Here is a 27,489-nt window from a genome sequence, read left to right as displayed (position 1 = left end):
GAGCTACCCACCTGTAGGTTTTTGCTCCAACCCTGTTCCTGGAGAGCTACCCTCCTGTAGGTTTTTGCTCCAACCCTGTTCCTGGAGAGCTACCTTCCTGTAGGTTTTTGCTCCAACCCCAGTTGTAACTAACCTGATTCCTCTTATCAACCAGCTAATTATTAGACTCTCAGGTGCGCTAGATTAGGGTTGGAGTGAATCTACAGGACAGTGGGGTTGGAGAGCCCTACTTTAGAGACCTTACTGGAACAAATCAAAACCAAACGTTAGTCTACTAAAAGGTGATTTATGTATAAAAAAAAATTTGTAAAAAAAGTATTTTTCAGAGAAGTGAATGCACACAATGAATTCTACAATCACATCTTTCCTATCAGATGTAAATTGGGTCTCTAATGGAATTTCTCTATGACTCACACAGACCTGCCTCATTCAGGATGTCACTATGGTCGGAGGCCTCTTGACCTGTTATTACACTGTAGTAGAGGTCTGAAGGGGACATCTTCGTCTTTTCAAGGTCTATTGAGTTATGCCTGGTGTATTAAGGTTAGGCTATGTTTCCCACGGTGGAGGCTGATCTCCATCTGTCTCATTTGGTTCTTCCTCTGACTGTTTTCACTTCCCTGTTGAGTACAGTGAGTTATGCAAATTAGTCTTACTGACTTCCCTCTCTCGCAGACGGCATACAAACACTTAGAACAGAGTGGGAGATAGTTAGCAATTGTATGGTTTTCTGTACGACTCATCAGCAAGTGACTGAACCCGCTAGAAGATGATTCACACTTTCTATTTTAATCTTTTTTTTTTTAAATGCATTGGCAGTGTTTAGACAGGCAGCTAATTCTGATCGTTTTTCCACTAATTGGTCTTTTGACTAATCAGATCAGCTCTGAAAACATATTTGAAAAGATCTGTGATTGGTCAAAAGACCAATTAGTGAAAAAAATATCAGAATTGGGCTGCCTGTGTGAACACAGCCATGTTCACCCATGGTGATATTTTTTGCTCCTTTCAAAACACCAAAAAGAGCTGACTTTGACTTTTTTCTGCATCGTGTTGAACATCTCCCTCACACAGACTGTGTGTCTGCCGGTCGGTATGACCGTCCCTGCTATCAGGAACTGAATAATTAAGCTATTGAGACTGGACCCTGAGGAACTCCATCCCCCTCTCTTGCGCTTTCTCTCCCTTTTGACTTCAAAAGCCCCCCTAAAGCCCTCCTCTTTTCATCTACCTCTTTTAATGGCCAACCCCCACCTTTATCTCTCCCTCTCTCTGGTGTGTGTGTGCCAGACCGACAGCGATTGGTTGAAGGGAGACATTAGAAAATCATAGAGCCTGACTGGATTGGTTGCTGAGCGAGCAGCCGGTTAATAGAGTGCATCGGTCTGTCCCATTTTTTTCCATGCACATCTCACTCTTTCTTTCTCCACCTCCTCTTCTTCACACTTGTTGGGTAGTCTTTGGGAGATACATGGCTATCTGGAGGCATAGATTCTGAAATGCACATAAGCACAGTGGAAGCTTAAAACCTAGGGTACATTTACATTCCTACCCCTCCAGTAAGAACAGAAGTTACCCTGCCTGCGGTGAGTCTTCCCCATTATGGAGAAGGGGGAAGGAGAGCATGTGCTGCAGACGGTAAGTCTGTTTATATCTGTGAGGAGAGATGAAGAGTGATCGGGGCAGACAGAAGTAAGAGGGGAAGATAAACAAGAGAGGTGGGTGGCAGTAGTGTGAAACGGAAAATAGTTTCTATTCAGCGTTTGGTAGGTTTTGCTACATCCTTCAGTCTGTTTCACTACCTTTTTTTATTTCACATTTGTGTGTGTGTGTGTGTGTGTGTGTGTGTGTGTGTGTGTGTGTGTGTGTGAACTATCCTTGTGGTACCAAGTCCTCACAAGGATAGTAAAACAAGGACATTTTGTCAGTCCCCATGAGGAAAAATGCTAATTTAGGGTTAGGCGTAGTGTTAAAGGTTAGTTAGGCATAGATTTAGGGAAAATAAGATTTTGGATGGGAATCAATTCTTTGGTCCCCACAAGGATGGCAATACCAAACTGTGTGGCCTCAATGTATTACTTTATAGGTCTAGATTGCAATCTACAAGTAGCCAGGAGTTTAGTGGGTTCATGTTGCGTTTGTATCCATTTCTTTTCAGCTGATTGTCCTAAAATGGAACAGGGATTGAGTGAGAACAAGAGAGAAGCAGTTTGAGTAACTTGGCTGGTTTACTGACTAGCATGATACAGCACTTGTTTCACTGTGAATGGTTCAATGTGAGAGTTTGAGGATATTACAGTAGAGATGACAGGTTGTGTGTTTGCTCTCTATTTGTTCATATTCTGATATCTCAGATGGCTTGGTGGTGATGGTGTTTTTCTTTGCAAGCCTGTATATCATTATCCTGATCAAAAGTAGGGTAAGTGGCGGGTTCACAGAATGTTCAGAAAACGTTCAGATTAGGCATCAGGAGACTGTCATCAGAAAATGGAAGGGAAAAGGAACACCAAGACAGTTGCACAACTGAATGCATTCAACTGAAATGTGTCTTCAGCATTTATCAGAGAGGTGTGGGGGGCTGCCTTAATCAACGCCCATGTCATCAGCGCCCGGGGAGCAGTTGTTGGTTAATTGCCTTGCTCAAGGGCAAAACGGCAGATTTTTCCAGTTTGCTGGCTTAGGGATTCAAACCAGCAACCTTTCGGTTACTGGCCCAACACTCTTAACCATCAGCGTAGCAGTAGAGTAGAACGACTTTCATGTTTTGTTCCGCTGTTATTTTTATCAGAGGGGTTTACACCTACAGTTTTGTGTATTGGCCTCTTCAGTGTAATTGCGATATGGGTGTGTAGGCCTATATGAGTCGTATATCACCCAGGCCTACCCAGAGTGGATTAAGTGTCAGCAATAGCAGCACCGGTGGGTTGTAGCCTGGAGACAGAGCTAAAGAAAGCCCCATGGGTTGTCCTCCTGACTACTTGACTGAAGCAGAATAGAGGGATGTTACAGGGGCCAGTATCTCATTCTAGGATGTTACATATACTCATAATCTCTCGTTCATAGGATGTTACATTCTCTCATTCATAGGGTGCTACATACACTCATATCTCTCATTCATAGGATGTTACATTCTCTCATTCATAGGGCGCTACATACACATCTCTCATTCATAAGATGTTACATACACCTCTCAGCACGAGGGACTTTACATAACATACGGGAACCCATGGGCACTAAAGTGACGTTCATAGCAGCACGTCAAATTTGGTGTCAAGTGAAAGCTTAGTAATTTATTAAGTGAAGGTATATATTAATTGTTTGACCATTTTCCACCCTGAAAATGTGGAATAGGAAAAGGATCTGATTTCTGGTGAAACAGATGGAAAATGTGTCTTAGAAAACATCTACCAGGAAGTCTTAAAAAGGTATTAAAATACAGTGTGTGTGTGTGTGTTCCATTCAAAAACTATTCAGACCCCTTGACTTTTTCCACATTTTGTTACGTTACAGCCTTATTCTAAAATTGATCAAATATATATATATTTTTATCATCAATCTACACACAATACTCCATAATGACAAAGCGAAAACAGGTTTTTTGAAATTCTTGCAAATGTATTCAGACCCTTTGCTATGAGACTCGAAATTGAGCTCATGTGCATCTTGTTTCCATTGATATTTTTTATTGAACCTTTATTTGACTAGGCATCATCCTTGATGTTTCTACAACTTGATTGGAGTCCACCTGTGGTAAATTCAACTGATTGGACATGATTTGGGAAGGCTCACACACCTGGTGTGTGTGTGTGCATACACATACACACACAGACAGAAGTATGTGGACACAACCCTTCAAATTAGTTGATTCGGCTATTTCAGCCACACCTGTTGCTGACGGGTGTATAAAATTGAGCACACAGCCATTAATTTCTCCATAGACAAACATTGGCAGTAGAATGGCCTTATTGAAGACCTCAATGACTTTCAACGTGGCACCGTCATAAGATGCCACCTTTCCATCAAGTCAGTTTGTTACATTTTTGCCTTGCTAGAGCTGCCCTGGTCAACTGCAAGTGCTGTTATTGTGAAGTGGAAACGTCTAAGAGCATCAACGTCTCAGCCATGAAGTGGTAGGCCACACAAGCTCACGGAATGGGACCGCCGAGTGCTGAAGCGCGCAGCGCATAAGAATTGTCTGTCCTCGGTTGCAACACTCACTACGAGTTCCAAACTGCCTCTGGAAGCAACGTCAGCACAACAACTGTTCCTCAGGCGCTTTATGAAATTGGTTTCCATGGCCAAGCAGCCACATACGAGCCTAAAATCATCATGCGTAATGCCAAGTGTCAGCTGGAGTGGTGTAAAGCTCGCCGCCATTGGACTCTGGAGCAGTGGAAATGCCTTCTCTGGAGTGATGGATCATGCTTCACCATCTGGCTGTCCGACGGACGAATCTGGGTTTGGCAGAGAACGATACCTGCCCCAATGCATAGTGCTAACTGTAAAGTTTGGTGAAGGATGAATAATGGTCTGGGGCTGTTTTTCATGGTTCTGGCTAGGCCCCTTAGTTCCAGTGAAGGGAAATCCTAACTAGAGGTCGACCGATTTTATGATTTTTCAACACTGATACCGATTTATTGGAGGACCAAAAAAGCCGATACCGATTAATCTGCCTATTTTATATATATATATATATATATAGCAAAAAAACATTTACATTTAAAAAAAATATATTTTTGTAATAATGACAATTACAACAATACTGAATGAACACTTATTTTAACTTAATATAATACATCAATAAAATCAATTTAGCTTCAAATAAATAATGAAACATGTTCAATTTGGTTTAAATAATGCAAAACAAAGTGTTGGAGAAGAAAGTAAAAGTGCAATATGTGCCATGTAAAAAAGCTAACGTTTAAGTTCCTTGCTCAGAACATGAGAACATATGAAAGCTGGTGGTTCCTTTTAAAATGAGTCTTCAATATTCCCAGGTAAGATGTTTTAGGTTGTAGTTATTATAGGACTATTTCTCTCTACGATTTGTATTTCATATACCTTTGACTATTGGATGTTCTTTATAGGCACTTTAGTATTGCCAGTGTAACAGTATAGCTTCCGTCTCGCTCCTACCTGGGCTCGAACCAGGAACACATCGACAACAGCCTCCCTGGAAGCAGCGTTACCCATGTAGAGGAAGGGGAAAAAAACTACTCCAAGTCTCAGAGCGAGTGACGTTTGAAACGCTATTAGCGCGCACCCGGCCAACTAGCTAGCCATTTCATATCGATTACACCAGCCTGATCTTGGGAGTTGACAGGCTTGAAGTCATAAACAGCGCAATGCATTGCGAAGGGCTGCTGGCAAAACGCACGAAAGTGCTATTTTGAATGAATGCTTACGAGCCTGGTGCCTACCATCGCTCAGTCAGACTGCTCTATCAAATCATAGACTTAATTATAATATAATAAACACACAGAAATACGAGCCTTAGGTCATTAATATGGTCGAATCCGGAAACTCTCATCTCGAAAACAAAACGTTATTCCTGTTACATTGCACAACCTTCAGTGTTATGTCATAATTACGTAAAATTCTGGCAAACGAGCCAGGCGGCCCAAACTGTTGCATATACTATGACTGCGTGCAATGAACGCAAAATGACACAATTTCACCTGGTTAATATTGCCTGCTAACCTGGATTTCTTTTAGCTAAATATGCAGGTTTAAAAATATATACTTCTGTGTATTGATTTTAAGAAAGGCATTGATGTTTATGGTTAGGTACAGTCGTGCAACTATTGTGCTTTTTTCACAAATGCGCTTTTGTTAAATCATCCCCGTTTGGCGAAGTCGGCTGTCTTTGTTAGGAAGAAATAGTCTTCACAGTTCGCAACGAGCCAGGTGGCCCAAACTGCTGCATATACCCTGACTCTGTTTGCAAGAGAAGTGACACAATTTCCCTAGTTAAAAGAAATTCATCTTAGAAGGCAATATTAACTAAATATGCAGGTTTAAAAATATATACTTATGTATTGATTTTAAGAAAGGCATTGATGTTTATGGTTGGAGCAACGTGTACCTACGCAATTATATGCAATGCAGGACAGGCTAGATAACTACACATGGTTGATGATATTACTAGTTTAACTAGTGATTATGATTGATTGTTTTTTATAAGATAAGTTTAATGCTAGCTAGCAACTTACCTTAGCTTCTTACTGCATTCGCGTAACCTCGTGGAGTGCAATGTAAAGCAGGTGGTTAGAGCGTTGGACTAGTTAACCGTAAGGTTGCAAGATTGAATCCCTGAGCTGACAAGGTAAAAATCTGTCGTTCTGCCCCTGAACAAGGCAGTTAACCCACCGTTCCTAGGCCTTCATTGAAAATAAGAATGTGTTCTTAACTGACTTGCCTAGTTAAATAAAGGTAAAAAAAAAAAAATTATAATTGGCGTCCAAAAATACCGATTTCCGATTGTTATGAAAACTTGAAATCGGCCATTCCGATTAATCGGTCGACCTCTAATTCAGACCCCTTCACTTTAGACAGATTTTGTTACATTACAGCCCGTCTAAGATGTTTTAAGTCTTTTTAAAAATGTCTTAATCTACACACAATGCCCTGTAATAACAAAGTGAAAACAGGTTTTTAGAAATGTTTGCAAATGTATTAGAAATATGAAGGATACCTTATTTACATACAGTGGGGGGAAAAAAGTATTTGATCCCCTGCTGATTTTGTACGTTTGCCCACTGACAAAGAAAGGATCAGTCTATAATTTTAATGGTAGGTTTATTTGAACAGTGAGAGACAGGATAACAACAAAAATATCCAGAAAAACGCATGTCAAAAATGTTATAAATTGATTTGCATTTTAATGAGGGAAATAAGTATTTGACCCCCTCTCAATCAGAATGATTTCTGGCTCCCAGGTGTCTTTTATACAGGTAACTAGCTGAGATTAAGAGCACACTCTAAAAGGGAGTGCTCCAAACCGCAGCTTGTTACCTGTAAAAAAGACACCTGTCCACAGAAGCAATCAATCAATCAGATTCCAAACTCTCCACCATGGCCAAGACCAAAGAGCTCTCCAAGGATGTCAGGGACAAGATTGTAGACCTACACAAGGCTGGAATGGGCTACAAGACCATCGCCAAGCAGCTTGGTGAGAAGGTGACAACATTTGGTGCAATTATTCGTAAATGGAAGAAACACAAAATAACTGTCAATATCCCTCGGCCTGGGGCTCCATGCAAGATCTCACCTCGTGGAGTTGCAATGATCATGAGAACGGTGAGGAATCAGCCCAGAACTACACGGGATGATCTTGTCAATGATCTCAAGGCAGCTGGGACCATAGTCACCAAGAAAACAATTGGTAACACACTACGCCGTGAAGGACTGAAATCCTGCAGCGCCCGCAAGATCCCCCTGCTCAAGAATACATATACAGGCCCATCTGAAGTCTGCCAATGAACATCTGAATGACTCAGAGGACAACTGGGTGAAAGTGTTGTGGTCAGATGAGACCAAAATGGAACTCTTTGACATCAACTCAACTTGCCGTGTTTGGAGGAGGAGGAATGCTGCCTATGACCCCAAGAACACCATCTCCACCGTCAAACATGGAGGTGGAAACATTATGCTTTGGGGGTGTTTTTCTGCTAAGGGGACAGGACAACTTCACCGCATCAAAGGGACGATGGACGGGGCCATGTACTGTCAAATCTTGGGTGAAAACCTCCTTCCCTCAGCCAGGGCATTGAAAATGGGTCGTGGATGGGTATTCCAGCATGACAATGACCCAAAACACACGGCCAAGGCAACAACGGAGTGGCTCAAGAAGAAGCACATTAAGGTCCTGGAGTGGCCTAGCCAGTCTCCAGACCTTAATCCCATAGAAAATCTGTGGAGGGAGCTGAAGGTTCGAGTTGCCAAACGTCAGCCTCGAAATCTTAATGACTTGGAGAAGATCTGCAAAGAGGAGTGGGACAAAATCCCTCCTGAGATGTGTGCAAACCTGGTGGCCAACTACAAGAAACGTCTGACCTCTGTGATTGCCAACAAGGGTTTTGCCACCAAGTACTTAGTCATGTTTTGCAGAGGGGTCAAATACTTATTTCCCTCATTAAAATGCAAATAATTTTATAACATTTTTGACATGTGTTTTTCAGGATTTTTTTGTTGTTGTTATTCTGTCTCTCACTGTTCAAATAAACCTACTATTAAAGTTATAGACTGATCATTTCTTTGTAAGTGGGCAAACGCACAAAATCAGCAGGGGATCAAATGGTTTTTGTGAGTATAACAGAACTCCTATGGCAGGCAAAAACCTGAAGATTCTGTACAGGAAGTGCCCTCTGACCATTCCTTGGGCTTCTTGACTCTCTTTATTGAAAACTTAGGATCTTTGCTGTAACGTGACACTTCCTACGGCTCCCATAGGCTCTCAGAACCCGGGAAAAAGCTGAATGATGCCTTTGCAGCCCCTGGCTGAAAAACATTAGCGCCTTTGGTAAGTGGTTTATCAGAGTACAATGAGACTGAGGTGCGTGCATGAGGCGACTCCATGTTTTTATTTTCTCTGTCTTTGAACTAAAACACGGTTTCCCGGTTGGAATATTATCGCTTTTTACGAGAAAAATGGCATAAAAATTGATTTTAAACAGCGGTTGACATGCTTCGAAGTACGGTAATGGAAAATGTAGAATTTTTTTTGTCACGAAACGCGTCGGGCGCGTCACCCTTCTTTACACTTCGGATAGTGTCTTGAACGCACGAACAAAACAGAGGATATTTGAACATAACTATGGATTATTTTGAACCAAACCAACATTTGTTATTGAAGTAGAAGTCCTGGGAGTGCATTCTGACGAAGAACAGCAAAGGTAATAACATTTTTCTTATAGTAAATCTGACTTTGGTGAGGGCTAAACTTGGTGGGTGTCTAAATAGCTAGCCCTGTGATGCCGGGCTATCTACTTAGAATATTGCAAAATGTGCTTTCACCGAAAAGCTATTTTAAAATCGCACATAGCGAGTGCATATAGGAGTTCTGTATCTATAATTCTTAAAATAATTGTTATGCTTTTTGTGAACGTTTATCGTGAGTAATTTAGTAAATTCACCGGAAGTGTTCGGTGGGAATGCTAGTCACATGCTAGTCACATGCTAATGTAAAAAGCTGTTTGTTGATATAAATATGAACTTGATTGAACAAAACATGCATGTATTGTATAACATAATGTCCTAGGTGTGTCATCTGATGAAGATCATCAAAGGTTAGTGCTGCATTTAGCTGTGGTTTGGGTTTATGTGACATTATATGCTAGCTTGAAAAATGGGAGTCTGATTATTTCTGGCTGGGTACTCTGCTGACATAATCTAATGTTTTGCTTTCATGGTAAAGCCTTTTTGAAATCGGACAGTGTGGTTAGATTAACGAGAGTCTTGTCTTTAAAATGGTGTAAAATAGTCATATGTTTGAGATATTGAAGTAATAGCATTTCTAAGGTATTTGAATATCGCGCCACAGGATTACACTGGCTGTTGAGTAGGTGGAACGCAAGCGTCCCACCTAGCCCATAGAGGTTAACTGGAATGCAAAAAATGCACTGAAAAGTCTGGCCCAGGAGACTCATCGTTACCACATTATATGGGACGAGCAAATTCACTCACATTATATGGATGTGCAAATGTATGCGCTTTCCCCTACGTGTAAAGACATTTGACTGCAACCACAAACACCATCAGCACATACAGAAGGAGAAACCCAGACATGTCACAGGGGCTATAAAGCTGAAGCATCCGTTTAGAACATTTTCTCACCAAATGTTAGTGAGAGGCAGTCCAGTCGCAGGTAGTGGGAGGATGGAACTAGGTGAAACTGGGCTGCCTATATGCACATTTTCTCATTGATGAAACATCTGATTACAAAACATTTTTCTGTTGCCAAAACCAACATCTGTTACAAACAAAGTGCACTAAGTTGTATAGACTTGTCGCTTTGCCAAAGTAATAAAAAATGGCGTTGTTTTGGAGTGCAAGGTCGAATTGAGTCTGTGCACACGCGCGCTTCAGAGGAGGCGCTCCCTAACGGAAATATGCAAATACATGCTACAATGGGATCATGCTAGCTTGTGCTTGACTTTGCCTACCTCCTTGCTTGTTCTGCCCACTATGCTTCATTTGCTCCCCTGGTAAACGACACAGATTACCTATCTTGGGTTAGTTATAGATAGCTTTGCCAGCTGTATTTCTGTCTTCACTCTATTTGTGACTGACAACTTTGTGACTGACAAAACATGCATGTATTGTATGACATAATGTCCTAGGATTGTCATCTGATGAAGATCATCAAAGGTTAGTGCTGCATTTAGCTGTGGTTTGGGTTTTTGTGACATTATATGCTAGCTTGAAAAATGGGTGTCTGATTTATTTCTGGCTGGGTACTCTGCTGACATAATCTAATGTTTTGCTTTCGTTGTAAAGCCTTTTTGAAATCGGACAGTGTGGTTAGATTAACGAGAGTCTTGTCTTTAAAATGGTGTAAAATAGTCATATGTTTGAGAAATTGAAGTAATAGCATTTCTAAGGTATTTGAATTACGCGCCACAGGATTCCACTGGCTGTTACGTAGGTGGGACGATTTCGTCCCACCTACCCTAGAGAGGTTAAGAAATGGTTTTCAACAGAATCGACATAATGAATACTCCCCTGATCACCTTCAAACAGTTCACTTTCATAGTAGCCACATAGAAACAGCATTATCACTTTTCTCGTTGTATAATTCCTTCTTGCATCTATACGTTCTCCTCTCACCTTTTTCCTTTCCTTGTGGACTGGTCAGCTGTCTGTGACCAGACAAACCTTTCCTTGCCAAACCTTCATACCATAACCGACAACCGCTACACACAGCCTACATCGTTCTCACCATATTAGCTTACATCATAGTCAACATGACTACTAGAACTAACGCGTTAGTAAATCCACTACAATCATGCAGTGCAATTTAGCAGTTAAACTGGCAGGCCCCGGTGGCACTAAATTAATAAAACCAAAAGCTTACCTTGGAAGAGTTCCATTGTTGGATAGCCAGCTAGCTAACATAGCTCCCGTCTTTGTTTGTTAGAGCCGGCTGTTTTGAGTAGGCTAAACTAGCTAGCTGCATTCGCTAGCTAACAAAATGAAAATACAACAAAATATAGCTAGTTCACGCTCTCTCTTGCGTCTCCTTTATTTTTGAAAAAATTAATTTGTTAAAATCTGTTAAACTACTGTCTTAATCTCTACTTGAGTCAACTGCTGAACTCCATTTTATGCACTGCGGTGCTAGCTAGCTGTAGGCTATGCTTTTAGTTTTAAATTAAATTAATTATCTGATCCTTAGATTGGGTGAACAACATGTCAGTTCATGCTGCTAGCGCTCTGATGGGTTGAAGGACGTCTTCCGGAAGTTGTCGTAATTACTGTGCAAGTTATGGAAGAGTATAAGAACCATGAGCCTCCTAGGTTTTGTATTGAAGTCAATGTACCCAGAGTAGGATGGAAGCTAGCTGTCCTCCGGCTACACCATGGTACTACCCCCAGAGTGCTGTTGAGGCTACTGTAGCCCTTAATACATTTAGTATAGTTTTATCTAAAAAGGATAACTTAATGTTTCACTTTTTATTCGATCTTGACCCAAAACGTATATAGCAGGTAAATAGCACGCTATTTTCATGCTTAAGTTCAAGGTCAGAATACGCATAGAGAAAAGTGCATTAAATAGGGAATTGCATTCCATTTAAGCGCACTGAACTTCAGGTCCGAATCACTGCAATTCAATTGGCTACAATGGGAATTCATAGTAGTCACAAACCAATTGAGGGTCACCTGCTAGCTGTCCTCCCTTCCACTGGCATACTGATATGTTTTTTCTCTTTGTCACGTGGTGGTCAAAGCAAGAGTGTGAAAAACCGTCTGGACAACCTCCCTCCCTCTCGTTAATGCCACCTCTCCCAGCCCCCCCCCCCCCTTTCAATTTAATGTAACCAGCCGTCTCACCCGCTGCGGACCGATGTCGATGGACGTTGAAAAGTAGTTTTTTAAATTTGGTCAGTCTGAATCTGTCAATGTCTGTTTCACATGTTTATACAGTAGAGTACAATTTACTGTATTGAACTACACTGTGTACAAAACATTATGAACACCTGGTCTTTACATGAGACTGACCAGGTGAAAGCTATGATCCCTTATTGATGTCACTTATTAAATCCACGTCAATCAGTGTAGAAGAAGGGGAGGAGACGGGTTTAAAGAATTTTGTTAAGCCTTGAGACAATTGAGACGTGTATGTGTGCCATTCAGAGGGTGAATGGCCAAGACAAAATATTTAAGTGCCTTTGAATGGGGTATGGTAGTAGGTGCCAGGCGCACCAGTTTGTGTCAAGAACTACAAGGTTGCTGGGTATTTCACGCTCAACAGTTTCACGTGTGTATCAACAATGGTCCACCACCCAAAGGACATCCAGCCAATTTGACAACTGTGGGAAGCTTTGGAGTCAACATGGGCCAGCATCCCTGTGGAACGCTTTGGACACCTTGTAGAGTCCATTCCCCAACGAACTGTTCTGAGGGCAAAAAGGGGGTGCAACTCAATATTATGAAGCTGTTCTTAATGTTTTGTACACTAAGGTGTGTGTATACTGTACTGAACTATGCTGTGCTGTAGTGTGATGGCCAAACTTAGCCGTCTATGATTGGTACAGATTTGGGCCGGACCAACCAAATTTGGTCTTGTTTGGGGGCAGAGTTTATTAGAATAATAGCCAGTGTGTACAATAATACCCAAACATGCTAAGGAGGATACTACATGTTTCTACTTTTGGGTACCTATTAAGGATACATCACCATGAAGAGAATGACCATTTATAATTATACATTTCTGTATAGATCAGGGACTCGTGATGTCATTCTGTTGCCGGATGTTATTCCACTTCACTTACTGTAGTTGAAACTCAATGTATCATCATAGCTGACAGCCCATTCTTTCTGCAGACATCTTTGAATATTAATTCTGAGTGGATATTTAACATGAGTTTTTGCAAAACGTGGTAAAATAAAGATTTTACCGTCATTCTGTTACCAAACATTTGCACTATTTTTCTTGAGTAAATGTATTTTTTGTAAAATTTTCAGTGGAGATTAGGGATGTAATGGTACAGGTATTCTTACCAAACCGTTCGGTCCGCACTGTGAACCCCAATTAATACATTTAAAAAAATGTATTAATAAGTCAATTGAGTAAATCTGAGTTCAAAACGTTTCAGGCTCTTCCAAAACAACTAGAGCCTATATGCATGTTGTAATCAAAATTCTAATCTTAAATCTCCAGTTTGGGAACATTTTGGCTGTAAACGTGGCTGTAAACGTTAAAGGTAAAATAATAAAACGTTAACAGTATCTCGCCACGCTTAACAAGAATAGCCTAGCTGCCAACAAGATGGAAATAAACCACAACACAACATCGCTTCCCTTCTGCATTCAAGCAGCCCTTGGCAGTTGACTGACCAGGCTAAATAAATTAGAAGAGCCATAGGTAGGTTATGTTTATATTTATTGTCTTCGGTTTATAGCTGTGGATATGCACCCATTCTTGGTGTTTGAGAATGGGGGGTTTCAGCACCTTGTCCTCGAACCATGTTTACGAACTTCCTTTTTTCAATCTTTTTTTTTTACGCATTTCAGCAAACGGGTAGGCCTAGTACCCTCTCTGTATATGCAAGCCAAAGTTTTCAATGAATTGGCCAATGCATCCTGTGTTGCGCTTACTTAACAGTGACAGCCCATCACATTACCCCGGAAAGGGTGCTTATCTGTCACTAATGGAGGCAGTGACATGGTGCATTTTGTAACCAAGATGGAAATGAGAATTTGCCACATACGACTGAGGAAAAATACACTTAAATGGCGCCGGACAAGAGGGCAGACGTTTTACGTGCCCCCAACGTGTTTGCTATTAAAAAAAAAAAGTATTTTTATTTGCATTGTTTAACTTAATTTTTTTAAACTTATTTTGTACATAATGTTGCAGCTGTTGTCTCTTATGGCCAGAAGTTATTTTCGGTCATCAGGACTGCGATTACTCAACACTGACTAGCAGAATCCTTTTTTTCATTTAACAAGTCTGACGAACCCTCCGTGAATGATATACTGCTTTCTTGGGAACAGACCCAGATCCCCATGATTTGTGTGAAGAAGAGGCAGAGAAAAAGGGGCCAGAGGGCGGGCTGCCTTCTGAGAATTCGTAGGCGATCGAATAAACCCCTACTTCCTTCCATTCTGCTAGCAAATGCGCAATCTTTGGACAATAAAATGGATGACCTACGCAGAAGATTAAACTACCAACGGGACATTCAAAACTGTAATATCTTATGCTTCACAGAGTCGTGGCTGAACGACGACACTATCAACATACAGCTGGCTGGTTAAACGCTGCAGGATAGAACAGCGGCGTCTGGTAACACCAGGGGCGACAGACTATTTTTGTAAATAACAGCTGGTGCACGATATCTAAGGAAGTCTCGAGCTATTGCTCGCCTGAGGTAGAGAATCTCATGATTAGCTATAGACCACACTATCTACCTAGAGACTTCATCTGTAGTTGTTTACATACCACCACAGTCAGAGGCTTTGAATGCGCTGTATTCCGCCATAAGCAAAGAAGAAAACACTCACCCAGAGGCTGCGCCCCTAGTAGCCGGGGACTTCAATGCAGGGAAACTTACATACGTTTGACCAAATTTCTATTAGCATGTTAAATGTGCAACCAGAGGGAAAAAACTCAGGACCACCTTTACTCCACACACAGAGATGCAGACAAAGCTCACCCTCCATTTGGCAAATCTGACCATAATTCTATCATCCTGATTGCTGCTTACAAGCAAAAATTAAAGCAGGAAGCACCAGTGACTAGATCAATAAAAAAGTGGTCAGATGAAGCAGATGCTAAGCTACAGGGCTGTTTTGCTAGCGCAGACTGGAATATGTTCTGGGATTCCTCCGATGGCATTGAGTACCACATCAGTCATTGGCTTCATCAATAAGTGCATCGACAACGTTGTCCCCACAGTGACCGTACGTACATACCAGAAGCCATAGATTACAGGCAACATCCGCACTGAGCTAAAGGCTAGAGCTGCCGCTTTCAAGGAGCGGGACTCTAATCTGGAAACATAAGAAATCCTGCAATGCCCTCTGGCGAACCATCAAACAGGCAAAGCGTCAATACAGAACTAAGATCGACTCGTACTACACCGGCTCTGACACTCGTCGGATGTGGTAGAGCTTGCAAACCATTAGACTACAAAGGGAAGCACAGCCGAGCGCTGCCCGGTGATACGAGCCTACCAGACGAGCTAAATGTGAGTAAGACCTTTAAACAGGTCAACGTTCACAAGGCCGCAGGGCCAGACGGATTATCAGGATGTGTACTGCGCGCATGTGCTGACCAACTGGCAAGTGTCTTCACTGTCATTTTCAACCTCTCCCTGTCCGAGTCTGTAATACCAGCATGTTTTATGCAGACCACCGTAGTGCCTGTGCCCAAGAACGCTAAGGTAACCTGCCTAAATGACTACCGACCTATAGCACTCACATCTGTAGCCATGAAGTGCTTTGAAAGGCTGGTCATGGCTCATGTCAACACCATCATCCCAGAAACCCCAAACCCCCTCCAATTTGCATACCGCCCCAACAGATCCACAGATGATGCAATCTCTATTGCACTCCAATGCCCTTTCCCACCTGGACAAAAGGAACACCTATGTGAGAATGCTATTCATTGACAGCAGCTCAGCGTTCAACACCATAGTGCCCTCAAAGCTCATCACTAAGCTAAAGACCCTGGGACTAAACAGCTCCCTCTGCAACTGTATCCTGGACTTCCTGACGGGCCACCCCCAGGTGGTAAGGGTAGGTAACAACACATCCGCCATGCTGATCCTTAACACAGGGGCCCTTCATGGGTGCGTGCTCAGTCCCCTCCTGTACTCCCTGTTCACTCATGACTGCACGACTCCAACACCATCATTAAGTTTGCCGATGACACAACAGTGGTAGGCCTGATCACCGACAACGACGAGACGGCCTATAGGGAGGAGGTCAGAGATCTGGCCGTGTGGTGCCAGGACAACAACCTCTCCCTCAACGTGATCAAAACAAAGGAGATGATTGTGGACTACAGGAAAAACAGGACCGAGCACGCCCCCATTCTCATCGACGGTGCTGCAGTGGAGCAGGTTGAGAGCTTCAAGTTTCTTGGTGTCTACATCACCAACAAACTAACATGGTCCAAGCACACCAAGACAGTCATGAAGAGGGCACGACAAAACCTATTTCCCTCAGGAGACTGAAAAGATTTCGCATGGGTCCTCAGATCCTCAAAAGGTTGTACAGCTGCACCATCAAGAGCATCCTGACTGGTTGCATCACTGCCTGGTATGGCAACTGCTCAGCCTCCGACCGCAACGTACTACAGAGTCGAACGGCCCAGTACATCAGAGGCCAAGCTTCCTGCCATCCAGGACCTCTATACCAGGCGGTGTCAGAGAAAGGTCCTAAAAATTGTCAGACTCCAGCAACCCTAGTCATAGAACAGTCTATCTGCTAAAGCACGGCAAGTGGTACCGGAGCGCCAAGTCTAGGTCCAAGAGGCTTCTTTACAGCTTCTACCCCCAAGCCATAAGACTCCTGAACACCTAATCAAATCAAATGTATTTATATAGCCCTTCTTACATCAGCTGATATCTCAAAGTGCTGTACAGAAACCCAGCCTAAAACCCCAAACAGCAAGCAATGCAGGTGTAGAAGCACGGTGGCTAGGAAAAACTCCCTAGAAAGGCCAAAACCTAGGAAGAAACCTAGAGAGGAACCAGGCTATGAGGGGTGGCCAGTCCTCTTCTGGCTGTGCCGGGTGGAAATTATAACAGCACATGGCCTAGATGTTCAAATGTTCATAAATGACCAGCATTGTCAAATAATAATATTCATAGTAGTTGTCGAGGGTGCAACAAGTCAGTAACACGAGTAAGTGTCAGTTGGCTTTTTCGTAGCCGATCTTTGAGAGTATCTCTACCGCTCCTGCTGTCTCTAGAGAGTTGAAAACAGCAGGTCTGGGACAGGTAGCACGTCCGGTGAACAGGTCAGGGTTCCATAGCTGCAGGCAGAACAGTTGGAACTGGAGCAGCAGCACGGCCAGGTGAACTGGGGACAGCAAGGCGTCATCAAGCCAGGTAGTCCTGAGGCATGGTCCTAGGGCTCAGGTCACAGAAAGAGAGAATTAGAGAGAGCAAATTTAAATTCACACAGGACACCGGAAAAGACAAGAGAAATACTCCAGATGTGACAGACTGACCCTAGCCCCCCGGCACATAAACTACTGCAGCATAAATACTGGAGGCTGAGACAGGGGGGGTCAGGAGACACTGTGGCCCCATCCGATGAAACCCCCGGAAAGGGCCAAACAGGTAGGATATAACCCCACCCACTTTGCCAAAGCACAGCCTCCACACCACTGGAGGGATATTTCCAACCACCAACATACCATCCCGGGACAAGGCCGAGTATAGCCCACAAAGATCTCCGCCACGGCACAGCCCAAGGGGGGGCACCAACCCAGACAGGAAGACCACGTCAGTGACTCAACCCACTCAAGTGACGCACCCCTCCCAGGGACGGCATGGAAGAACACCAGTAAGCCAGTGACTCAGCCCCCGTAATAGGGGTAGAGGCAGATAATCCCAGTGGAAAGAGGGGAAACCGGCCAGGCAGAGACAGCAAGCGCGGTTCGTTGCTCCAGCCTTTCGGTTGACCTTCACACCCCTGGGCCAGACTACACTTAATCATAGGACCTACTGAAGAGATGTGTCTTCAGTAAAGACTTAAAGGTTGAGACTGAGTGCGTCTCTCACATGGGTAGGCAGACTATTCCATAAAAATGGAGCTCTATAGGAGAAAGCCCTGCCTCCAGCTGTTTGCTTAGAAATTCTAGGAACAATTAAGAGGCCCGCGTCTTGTGAACGTAGCGTACGTGTAGGTATGTACGGCAGGACCAAATCGGAAAGATGGGTAGGAGCAAGCCCATGTAACGCTTTGTAGGTTAGCAGTAAAACCTTGAAATCAGCCCTTGCCTTAACAGGAAGCCAGTGTAGGGAGGCTAGCACCGGAGTAATGTGATCAAATTTTGGGGTTCTAGTCAGGATTCTAGCAGCCGTATTTAGCACTAACTGAAGTTTATTTAGTGCTTTATCCGGGTAGCCGGAAAGTAGAGCATTGCAGTAGTCCAACCTAGAATTAACAAAGGCATAGATACATTTTTCAGCGTCATTTTTGGACAGAAAGTTTCAGATTTTTGCAATGTTACGTAGATGGAAAACAGCTGTCCTTGAAACAGTCTTGATATGTTCTTCAAAAGAGAGATCAGGGTCCAGAGTAACGCCGAGGTCCTTCACAGTTTTATTTGAGACGACTGTACAACCATCCAGATGAATTGTCAGATTCAACAGACAATCTTCTCGGTTTCTGTTCGGTTTCTTGGGACCTAGAACAAGCATCTCTGTTTTGTCCGAGTTTAAGAGTACAAATTTTGCAGCCATCCACTTCCTTATGTCTGACACAGGCTTCTAGCGAGGGCAATTTTGGGGCTTCACCATGTTTCATTGAAATGTACAGCTGTGTGTCGTCCGCATAGCAGTGAAATTTAACATTATGTTTTCGAATGACATCCCCAAGATGTAAAATATATAGTGAAAACAATAGTGGTCCTAAAACGGAACCTTGAGGAACACCGAAATTTACAGTTGATTTGTCAGAGGACAAACCATTCACAGAGACAAACTGATATCTTTCCGACAGATAAGACCTAAACCAGGCCAGAACTTGTCCATGTAGACCAATTTGGGTTTCCAATCTCTCCAAAAGAATGTGGTGATCGATGGTATCAAAAGCAGCACTAAGATCTAGGAGCACGAGGACAGACGCAAAGCCTCGGTCTGACGTCATTAAAAGGTAATTTACCACCTTCACAAGTGCAGTCTCAGTGCTATGATGGGGTCTAAAACCAGACTGAAGCGTTTCGTGTACATTGTTTGTCTTCAGGAAGGCAGTGAGTTGCTGCGCAACAGCTTTTTCAAAAAATGTTGAGAGGAATGGAAGATTCGATATAGGCCGATAGTTTTTTATAATTTCTGGGTCAAGATTTGGCTTTTTCAAGAGAGGCTTTATTACTGCCACTTTTAGTGAGTTTGGTACACATCCGGTGGATAGAGAGCCGTTTATTATGTTCAACATAGGAGGGCCAAGCACAGAAAGCAGCTCTTTCAGTAGTTTAGTTGGAATAGGGTCGAGTATGCAGCTTGACGGTTTAGAGGCCATGATTATTTTCATCATTGTGTCAAGAGATATAGTACTAAAGCACTTTAGTGTCTCCCTTGATCCTAGGTCCTGGCAGGGTTGTGCAGACTCAGGACAACGGAGCTTTGGAGGAATACGCAGATTTAAAGAGGAGTCCGTAATCTGCTTTCTAATGATCATGATCTTTTCCTCAAAGAAGTTCATGAATTCATCACTGCTGAAGTGAGAGCCATCCTCTCTTGGGGAATACTGCTTTTTAGTTAACTTTGCGACAGTATCAAAAATACATTTTGGATTGTTCTTATTTTCCTCAATTAAGTTGGAAAAATAGGATGATCGAGCAGCAGTGAGGGCTCTTCGATACTGCACGGTACTGTCTTTCCAAGCTAGTCGGAAGACTTCCAGTTTGGTGTGGCGCCATTTCCGTTCCAATTTTCTGGATGCTTGCTTCAGAGCTCGTGTATTTTCTGTATACCAGGGAGCTCGTTTCTTATGACAAATGTTTTTAGTTTTTAGGGGTGCAACTGCATCTAGGGTATTGCGCAAGGTTAAATTGAGTTCCTCGGTTAGGTGGTTAACTGATTTTTGTCCTCTGACATCCTTGGGTAGGCAGAGGGAGTCTGGAAGGGCATCAAGGAATCTTTGGGTTGTCTGAGAATTTATAGCACGACTTTTAATGCTTCTTGGTTGGGGTCTGAGCAGATTATTTGTTGCGATTGCGAACGTAATAAAATGGTGGTCCGATAGTCCAGGGTTATGAGGAAAAACATTAAGATCCACAACATTTATTCCATGGGACAAAACTAGGTCCAGAGTATGACTGTGGCAGTGAGTAGGTCCAGAGACATGTTGGACAAAACCCACTGAGTCGATGATGGCTCCGAAAGCCTTTTGGAGTGGGTCTGTGGACTTTTCCATGTGAATATAAAAGTCACCAAAAATTTTAATATTATCTGCGATGACTACAATGTCCGATAGGAATTCAGGGAACTCAGTGAGGAACGCAGCATATGGCCCAGGAGGCCTGTAAACAGTAGCTATAAAAAGTGATTGTGTAGGCTGCATAGATTTCATGACTAGAAGCTCAAAAGACGAAAACGTCGTTGTTGTTTTTTTGGGGGTAAATTTAAGTTTGCTATCATAAATGTTAGCAACACCTCCGCCTTTGCGGTATGCGCGGGGGATATGGTCACTAGTGTAACCAGGGAGTGAGGCCTCATTTAACACAGTAAATTCATCAGGCTTAAGCCATGTTTCAGTCAGGCCAATCACATCAAGATTATGATCAGTGATTAGTTAATTGACTATAACTGCCTTGGAAGTGAGGGATCTAACATTAAGTAGCCCTATTTTGAGATGTGAGGTATCACAATCTCTTTCAATAATGGCAGGAATGGAGGAGGTCTTTATACTAGTGAGATTGCTAAAGCGAACACCGCCATCTTTCATTTTGCCCAACCTAGATCGAGGCACAGACACGGTCTCAATGGGGATAGCTGAGCTGACTACACTGACTGTGCTAGTGGCAGACTCCACTAAGCTGGCAGGCTGGCTAACAGCCTGCTGCCTGGCCTGCACCCTATTTCATTGTGGAGCTAGGGGAGTTAGAGCCCATGTTCGTAGATGAGATGAGAGCACCCCTCCAGCTAGGATGGAGTCCGTCACTCCTCAACAGGCCAGGCTTGGTCCTGTTTGTGGGTGAGTCACAGAAAGAGGGCCAATTATCTACAAATTCTATCTTTTGGGAGGGGCAGAACACAGTTTTCAACCAGCGATTGAGTTGTGATACTCTGCTGTAGAGCTCATCACTCCCCCTAACTGGGAGGGGGCCAGAGACATTTAATCGATGCCGACACATCTTTCTAGTTGATTTACACGCTGAAGCTATGTTGCGCTTGGTGACCTCTGACTGTTTCATCCTAACATCGTTGGTGCCGACGTGGATAACAATATCTCTATACTCTCTACACTCGCCAGTTTTAGCTTTAGCCAGCACCGTCTTTAGATTAGCCTTAACGTCGGTAGCCCTGCCCCCTGGTAAACAGTGTATGATCGCTGGATGATTCGTTTTAAGTCTAATACTGCGGGTAATGGAGTCGCCAATGACTAGGGTTTTCAATTTGTCAGAGCTAATGGTGGGAGGCTTCGGTGTCTCAGACCCCACAACGGGAGGAGCAGAGACCAGAGAAGTTTCGGCCTCCGACTCGCTTAATGGGGAGAACCGGTTGAAAGTTTCTGTCGGCTGAATAAGCAACACCGGTTGAGTATTCCTACAGCGTTTCCCTCCAGAAGCCATGAGAAAGTTGTCCGGCTGCGGGGACCGTGAGAGGGGGTTTATACTAACGTTACTTTCTGTACTTACTGGTGCCACAGACGCTGTTTCATCCTTTCCTACACTGAAATTACCCTTGCCTAACGATTGCGTCTGAAGCTGGGCTTGCAGCACAGCTATCCTCGCCGTAAGGCGAGCGCTCTCCTGTATATTATAAGTACAACGACTGCAATTAGAAGGCATCATGTTAATGTTACTTAGCTTCGGCTGTTTGAAGTCCTGACGAACCATGTCCAGATAAAACCTCCGGGGTAGGAAAGTTGAATGAAAAAAGTTGAGTGAGGGAAAAACTAAAAATATACGGTAATGAAAAAGTAAAAACCGTAAAGTAGTCAGGTAGCAAAGTAAGATCGGCAACAAAACGCACAGCAGCACGTAAACAAGTCTGCAGGTTGTCTGCAATCAAATGGCTACCCAGTCTATTTGCGTTGCCCCCACTCCATCTCTTTTACACTGCTGCTACACTCTGTTGTTATCATCTATGCATAGTCACTTTAATAACTCTACCTTCATGTACATATTACCTCAACTAACCGGTGCCCCCGCACATTGACTCTGTACCGGTAACACCCCCCCCCCACCCCTGTATATAGTCTCGCTATTGTTATTTTTCTGCTGCTCTTTAATTACTTGTTACTTTTATTTCTTATTCTTTTTTTAAACTGCATTGTTGGTTAGGGGCTCGTTAGTAAGCATTTGTTGTATTCGGCGCATGTGACTAATAAAATTAGATTTGAATGGCCCTCCAACTGGTAATTACTAGTGCGAAACCCGTCTTTAATCCTGAGCACCCACTTACATATATACATACATTTTTGTCATTTAGCAGAAGCTCTTATCCAAAGCGACTTACACTAGTTGAGTCCATACATTTTTCTTATTTTTCTCCCACATGGTGACCTCTGACGTCACCCAGTAAGGAAATGGCCTCTAACAGCATTTTTGGCAGTTTAATAGGTTGCTTTTTATAATTTTTTATAGTTTGGTTACAATAATGATAGCTGTACTTTTAGTTTATGGTTGACGCAGCTTGTTAGCCATTAGCCAATCAGCGTTTCTCAACTAGTTCAAATGACATGAATGTATTCAGCTGGTATTTCCAACATCACAACTGGTAAATTCCCACCTCCCACATGGTTACAAACGCAGCATCAGAGTGGAAACTTGAGAGGCCCAACATAACAATCCTGTCACAAGAGACAATGCCAAGAACATTGAATGGCATTTCATTTTCCTGCTGTACTGAAACCGATCCAAACCGTGACCCTAAAACCGTAATACATACCGAACCATGGGTTTGGTGAACCATGAGAACCCTTATTGGAAATTGTTAAAAGTAGTCCTTGTGCATAAAGTTGTATTGTTTGTTTGTTTGATTGTAAAGTTAAACAAACAAACAATGTAATTTTGTTGGCATACTTTTAAAGTAACATCCGAGTCTCTGTGTCACTGTTACCGTGGAATTACCCAGACTTGTCAGCCCTCCAGACATCATTCCCAGAACAATGCTCTGCTTCCTGGGCCCTCGCCCTCCCATGGATTGTCTGACTGTTTGTTTTGTGCCACCATGGAGCCTAAAAATGTTGTTTTTTTATGTGAGAAATTTTAAACCGATGAATAGAGTCGTCTGCCTTGATTGTTAAAGCCATCTGTTACCTTCTACATGGTGTTATGTAAATAAATAAAAATTGGGGATTTTAATTTAACCTTCATTTAACAAATTCTTATTTACAATGACTGCCTACCCCGGCCAAACCTGGACGACACTGGGCCAATTGTGTGCCGCACTATGGAACTCCCAATCACAGCCGGATGTGATGCAGCCTGGATTCGAACCAGGGACTACAGTGACTCCTCTTGCACTGCGATGCAGTACCTTGGACGGCTCTGTATTTGGAGGATGACACAGATGTTGGATCACAGTGCACATGAGGACACTTTGGATTCTGAAGGTAGCTCACTGTAGCTTATTGCTTTCACTTTCTTTCTGGGGTTGGGTGGTATCCAGATGTCCATACCTTCATGCCATGCCTGTGCCATCCTGGGTTATATGGTATTACTGGTAGTGCACACAAGGGGCGCTATTAAAAACATTTACGTAGAAAAAGCCCCAAAACGTCACTTACCAGAATGCTAACAAGTACTAAGGACTTCTTATAGAGGATGCTAGGTAAGTGCTAATGAGCGCATGCAAACATTTACTACTAGGACAGACAACCCAGCTCATAAAGTTATGCAAGTATCTCAAAACACAGTTTTCAGCATGCACAAAACAAGTGTTAGGGAGCAGGGATCTTAATCCCGGAGGAGATGTTCTCTGCTGCTCTTACCAAGAAGCTTGATCTTGCAAGCTAACATGTTAGCCACTTAGCTAACGTTAGCAAAACCCAGCTGGAGAGAATTTATTTGGCACATATTAACTTAATAATAATATATTGCACCAGTCAAAAGTTTGGTCACACATACTCATTCCAGGTTTTTTCTTTCTTTATACTATTTTCTACATTGTAGAATAATAGTGAAGACATGCAATGAAAAACACATGGAATCATGTAGTAACCAAAAAAGTGTTAAACAAAATATATTTGAGATTCTTCGACGTAGCAAGCGTCCATATGTGTTATTTCATACTTATTCTACAATGTACAAAATAGTAAAAATAATAAAATCCTTGAATGAGTAGGTGTCCAAACTTTTTTGACTGGTGGGATGTGTTTAGGCTGATTGGCAGACCCACTTTTTTTTATTTGACTGGCTTGCTGGTGGTGTTGCTCAGTTTACAGTGCCTTCAGAAAGTATTCAGACCCCTCTTTCAACATTTTGTTACGTTACAGCCTAATTCTAAAATGTATTAAATTGTTTTTTTCCTAATCAATCTACACACAATACCCCATAATGACAAAGCAGAAACAGGTATTTAGACAGTTTAGTTTAATTTTTGTTTATTTTTTATAAATTATCAATCACATTTACATAAGTATTCATACCCTTTACTCAGTACTTTGAAGCACCTTTGGCAGTGATTACAGCCTCGTCTTCTTGGGTATGACACTACAAGTTGGCACACCTGTATTTTGGGAGTTTCTCCCATTCTTCTCTGCAGATCTGCTCAAGTTCTGTCAGGTTGGATGCGGAGCGTTCCTGCACAGCTATTTTCAGGTCTCTCCAGAGATGTTCAAGTCCGGGCTCTGGCTGGGCCACTCAAGGACATTCAGAGACCTGTTCCGAAGCCACTCCTGAGCGCTGTGGAGCAGATTTTCATCAAGGATCTCTCTGTACTTTCCTCCGTTCATCTTTCCCAAATCATCAAATTTTATTGGTCACATACAGTGAGGGGGAAAAGTATTTGATCCCCTGCTGATTTTGTACGTTTGCCCACTGACAAAGAAATGATCAGTTTATAATTTTAATGGTAGGTTAATTTGAACAGTGAGAGACAGAAAAACGCATGTCAAAAATGTTATAAATTGATTTGCATTTTAATGAGGGAAATAAGTATTTGACCCCATCTCAATCAGAAAGATTTCTGGCTCCCAGGTGTCTTTTTATACAGGTAACGAGCTGAGATTAGGAGCACACTCTTAACCTGTTGGGGATAGGGAGCAGTATTTACACAGCCGGATAAAAAACGTACCCAATTTAATCTGGTTACTACTCCTGCCCAGTAACTAGAATATGCATATAATTATTGGCTTTGGATAGAAAACACCCTAAAGTTTCTAAAACTGTTTGAATGGTGTCTGTGAGTATAACATAACTCATATGGCAGGCAAAAACCTGAGAAGATTCTCACCAGGAAGTGGCCTGTCTGACAAGTGGTGGTTCTTCTTGCCTCTGTTTATTGAACATTTAGGATCTTTGCTGTAACGTGACACTTCCTACGGCTCCCATAGGCTCTCAGAACCCGGGAAAAAGCTGAATGACGTAATTCAATGCCCAGGCTGAAACACATTTGCTCGTTTGGCGGCCATAAGACGGCCATAAGACGAGGCTCGTGCATGAGGGGATAGCATGCTTTTACTTTTTCTCTCGTTGAATGTAAACAGGCTTTGCCGGTCGGAATATTATCGCTTTTTTACGAAAAAAGTGGCATAAAAATTGATTTTAAACAGCGGTTGACATGCTTCGAAGTACGGTAATGAAATATTTAGAAATGTTTTGTCACAAAATGCGCAATGCTCGTAACCCTTATTTACCCTTCGGATAGTGTCTTGAACGCACGAACAAAACGCCGCTGTTGGAACATAACTATGGATTATTTGGGACCAAACCAACATTTGTTATTGAAGTAGAAGTCCTGGGAGTGCATTCTGACGAAGACAGCAAAGGTAATAACATTTTTCTTATAGTAAATCTGACTTTGGTGAATGCTAAACTTGCTGGGTGTCTAAATAGCTAGCCCTGTGATGCCGGGCTATCTACTTAGCTTTTCGGTGAAAGCACATTTTGCAATATTCTATTTTAAAATCGGACATATCGAGTGCATAGAGGAGTTCTTCGGACAGTGTGGTTAGATTAACCTCTATGGGACCGGCGGGACGAATTCGTCCCACCTACGTAACAGCTAGTGTCATCCTGTGGCGCGATTTTTAAAACGTTTGAAATGCTATTACTTCAATTTCTCAAACATATGACTATTTTACAGCTATTTAAAGACAAGAATCTCGTTAATCTAACCCCACTGTCCGATTTCAAAAAGGCTTTACAACGAAAGCAAAACATTAGATTATATCAGCAGAGTGCCCAGCCAGAAAAAATCAGACACCCATTTTTCAAGCTAGCATATTATGTCACATAAACCCAAACCACAGCTAAATGCAGCACTAACCTTTGATGATCTTCATCAGATGACACACCTAGGACATTGTGTTATACAATACATGCATGTCTGTTCAATCAAGTTCATATTTATATCAAAAAACTGCTTTTTACATTAGCATGTGACGTTCAGAAAAAGCATAACCCCCGCAAACTTCCGGGGAATTTACTAACAGTTTGCTAAATTACTCACGATAAACGTTCACAAAAAGCATAACAATTATTTTAAGAATTATAGATACATTACTCCTCTATGCACTCGATATGTCCGATTTTAAAATAGCTTTTCGGATGAAGCACATTTTGCAATATTCTAAGTACATAGCCCAGCCATCACGGGCTAGCTATTTAGACACCCGGCAAGTTTAGCCTTCATCAAAATCATATTTCCTATAAGAAAAATGGTCTTACCTTTCCTGTTCTTCGTCAGAATGCACTCCCAGGACTTCTACTTCAATAACAAATGTAGGTTTGGTCCCAAATAATCCATCGTTATATCCAAACAGCGGCGTTTTGTTCGTGCGTTCTAGACACTATCAGAATGCTAAATCACGGTCGTGCGCATGGCGCAGAACGTGACAAAGAAATTCTAAATATTCCATTACCGTACTTCGAAGCATGTCAACCGCTGTTTAAAATCAATTTTTATGCAATTTATCTCGTAGAAAAGCGATAATATTCCGACCGGGAATCTGCAATTAGCTAAACAGCCGAATGAAAATACTCCACGGGGGCGAATCGTGCACGCGCCTAATTCTGTTGTCCCCTGATGCGACACTTGGAAAAGGAGATAATGTGTTTCAGCCTGAGGCTGCCTCGTCATCGTTCAGGTTTTTCACGGGTTCTGAGAGCCTATTGGAGCCCTAGGAATTGTCACGTTACAGGTAAGATCCTTACTCTTCAATAAACAGAGACAAGAAGAACGACTCCTTGTCAGACAG

The 27,489-nt window shown here is 42.5% G+C and overlaps 1 protein-coding gene across 2 annotated transcripts in view; it reads left to right on the top strand.

Moving 5' to 3' along the window:
- The window catches only part of LOC115184468 (sodium bicarbonate cotransporter 3-like), an 83,897-nt gene that overhangs the window by 5,491 nt on the left and 50,917 nt on the right, over window positions 1-27,489 (top strand). The window contains exon 1 of one of the 2 annotated variants that reach the window (XM_029745373.1): window positions 1,458-1,638. The exons of the other annotated variant lie outside the window; for it this stretch is intronic. Within the exon in view, the coding sequence (XP_029601233.1) occupies window positions 1,603-1,638 (36 nt within the window). The 5' untranslated portion in view covers window positions 1,458-1,602. Of the gene's footprint in view, window positions 1-1,457; window positions 1,639-27,489 lie in introns of those variants that run through there. 2 annotated transcript variants of the gene reach the window in all.

This window comes from Salmo trutta, chromosome 3 (genome assembly GCF_901001165.1).
Source record: "Salmo trutta chromosome 3, fSalTru1.1, whole genome shotgun sequence".
Lineage (NCBI taxonomy): Eukaryota > Metazoa > Chordata > Actinopteri > Salmoniformes > Salmonidae > Salmo > Salmo trutta.
The sequence above is the reverse complement of the archived record's forward strand: the minus strand, read 5'-3'. Positions and strand labels throughout refer to the sequence as shown.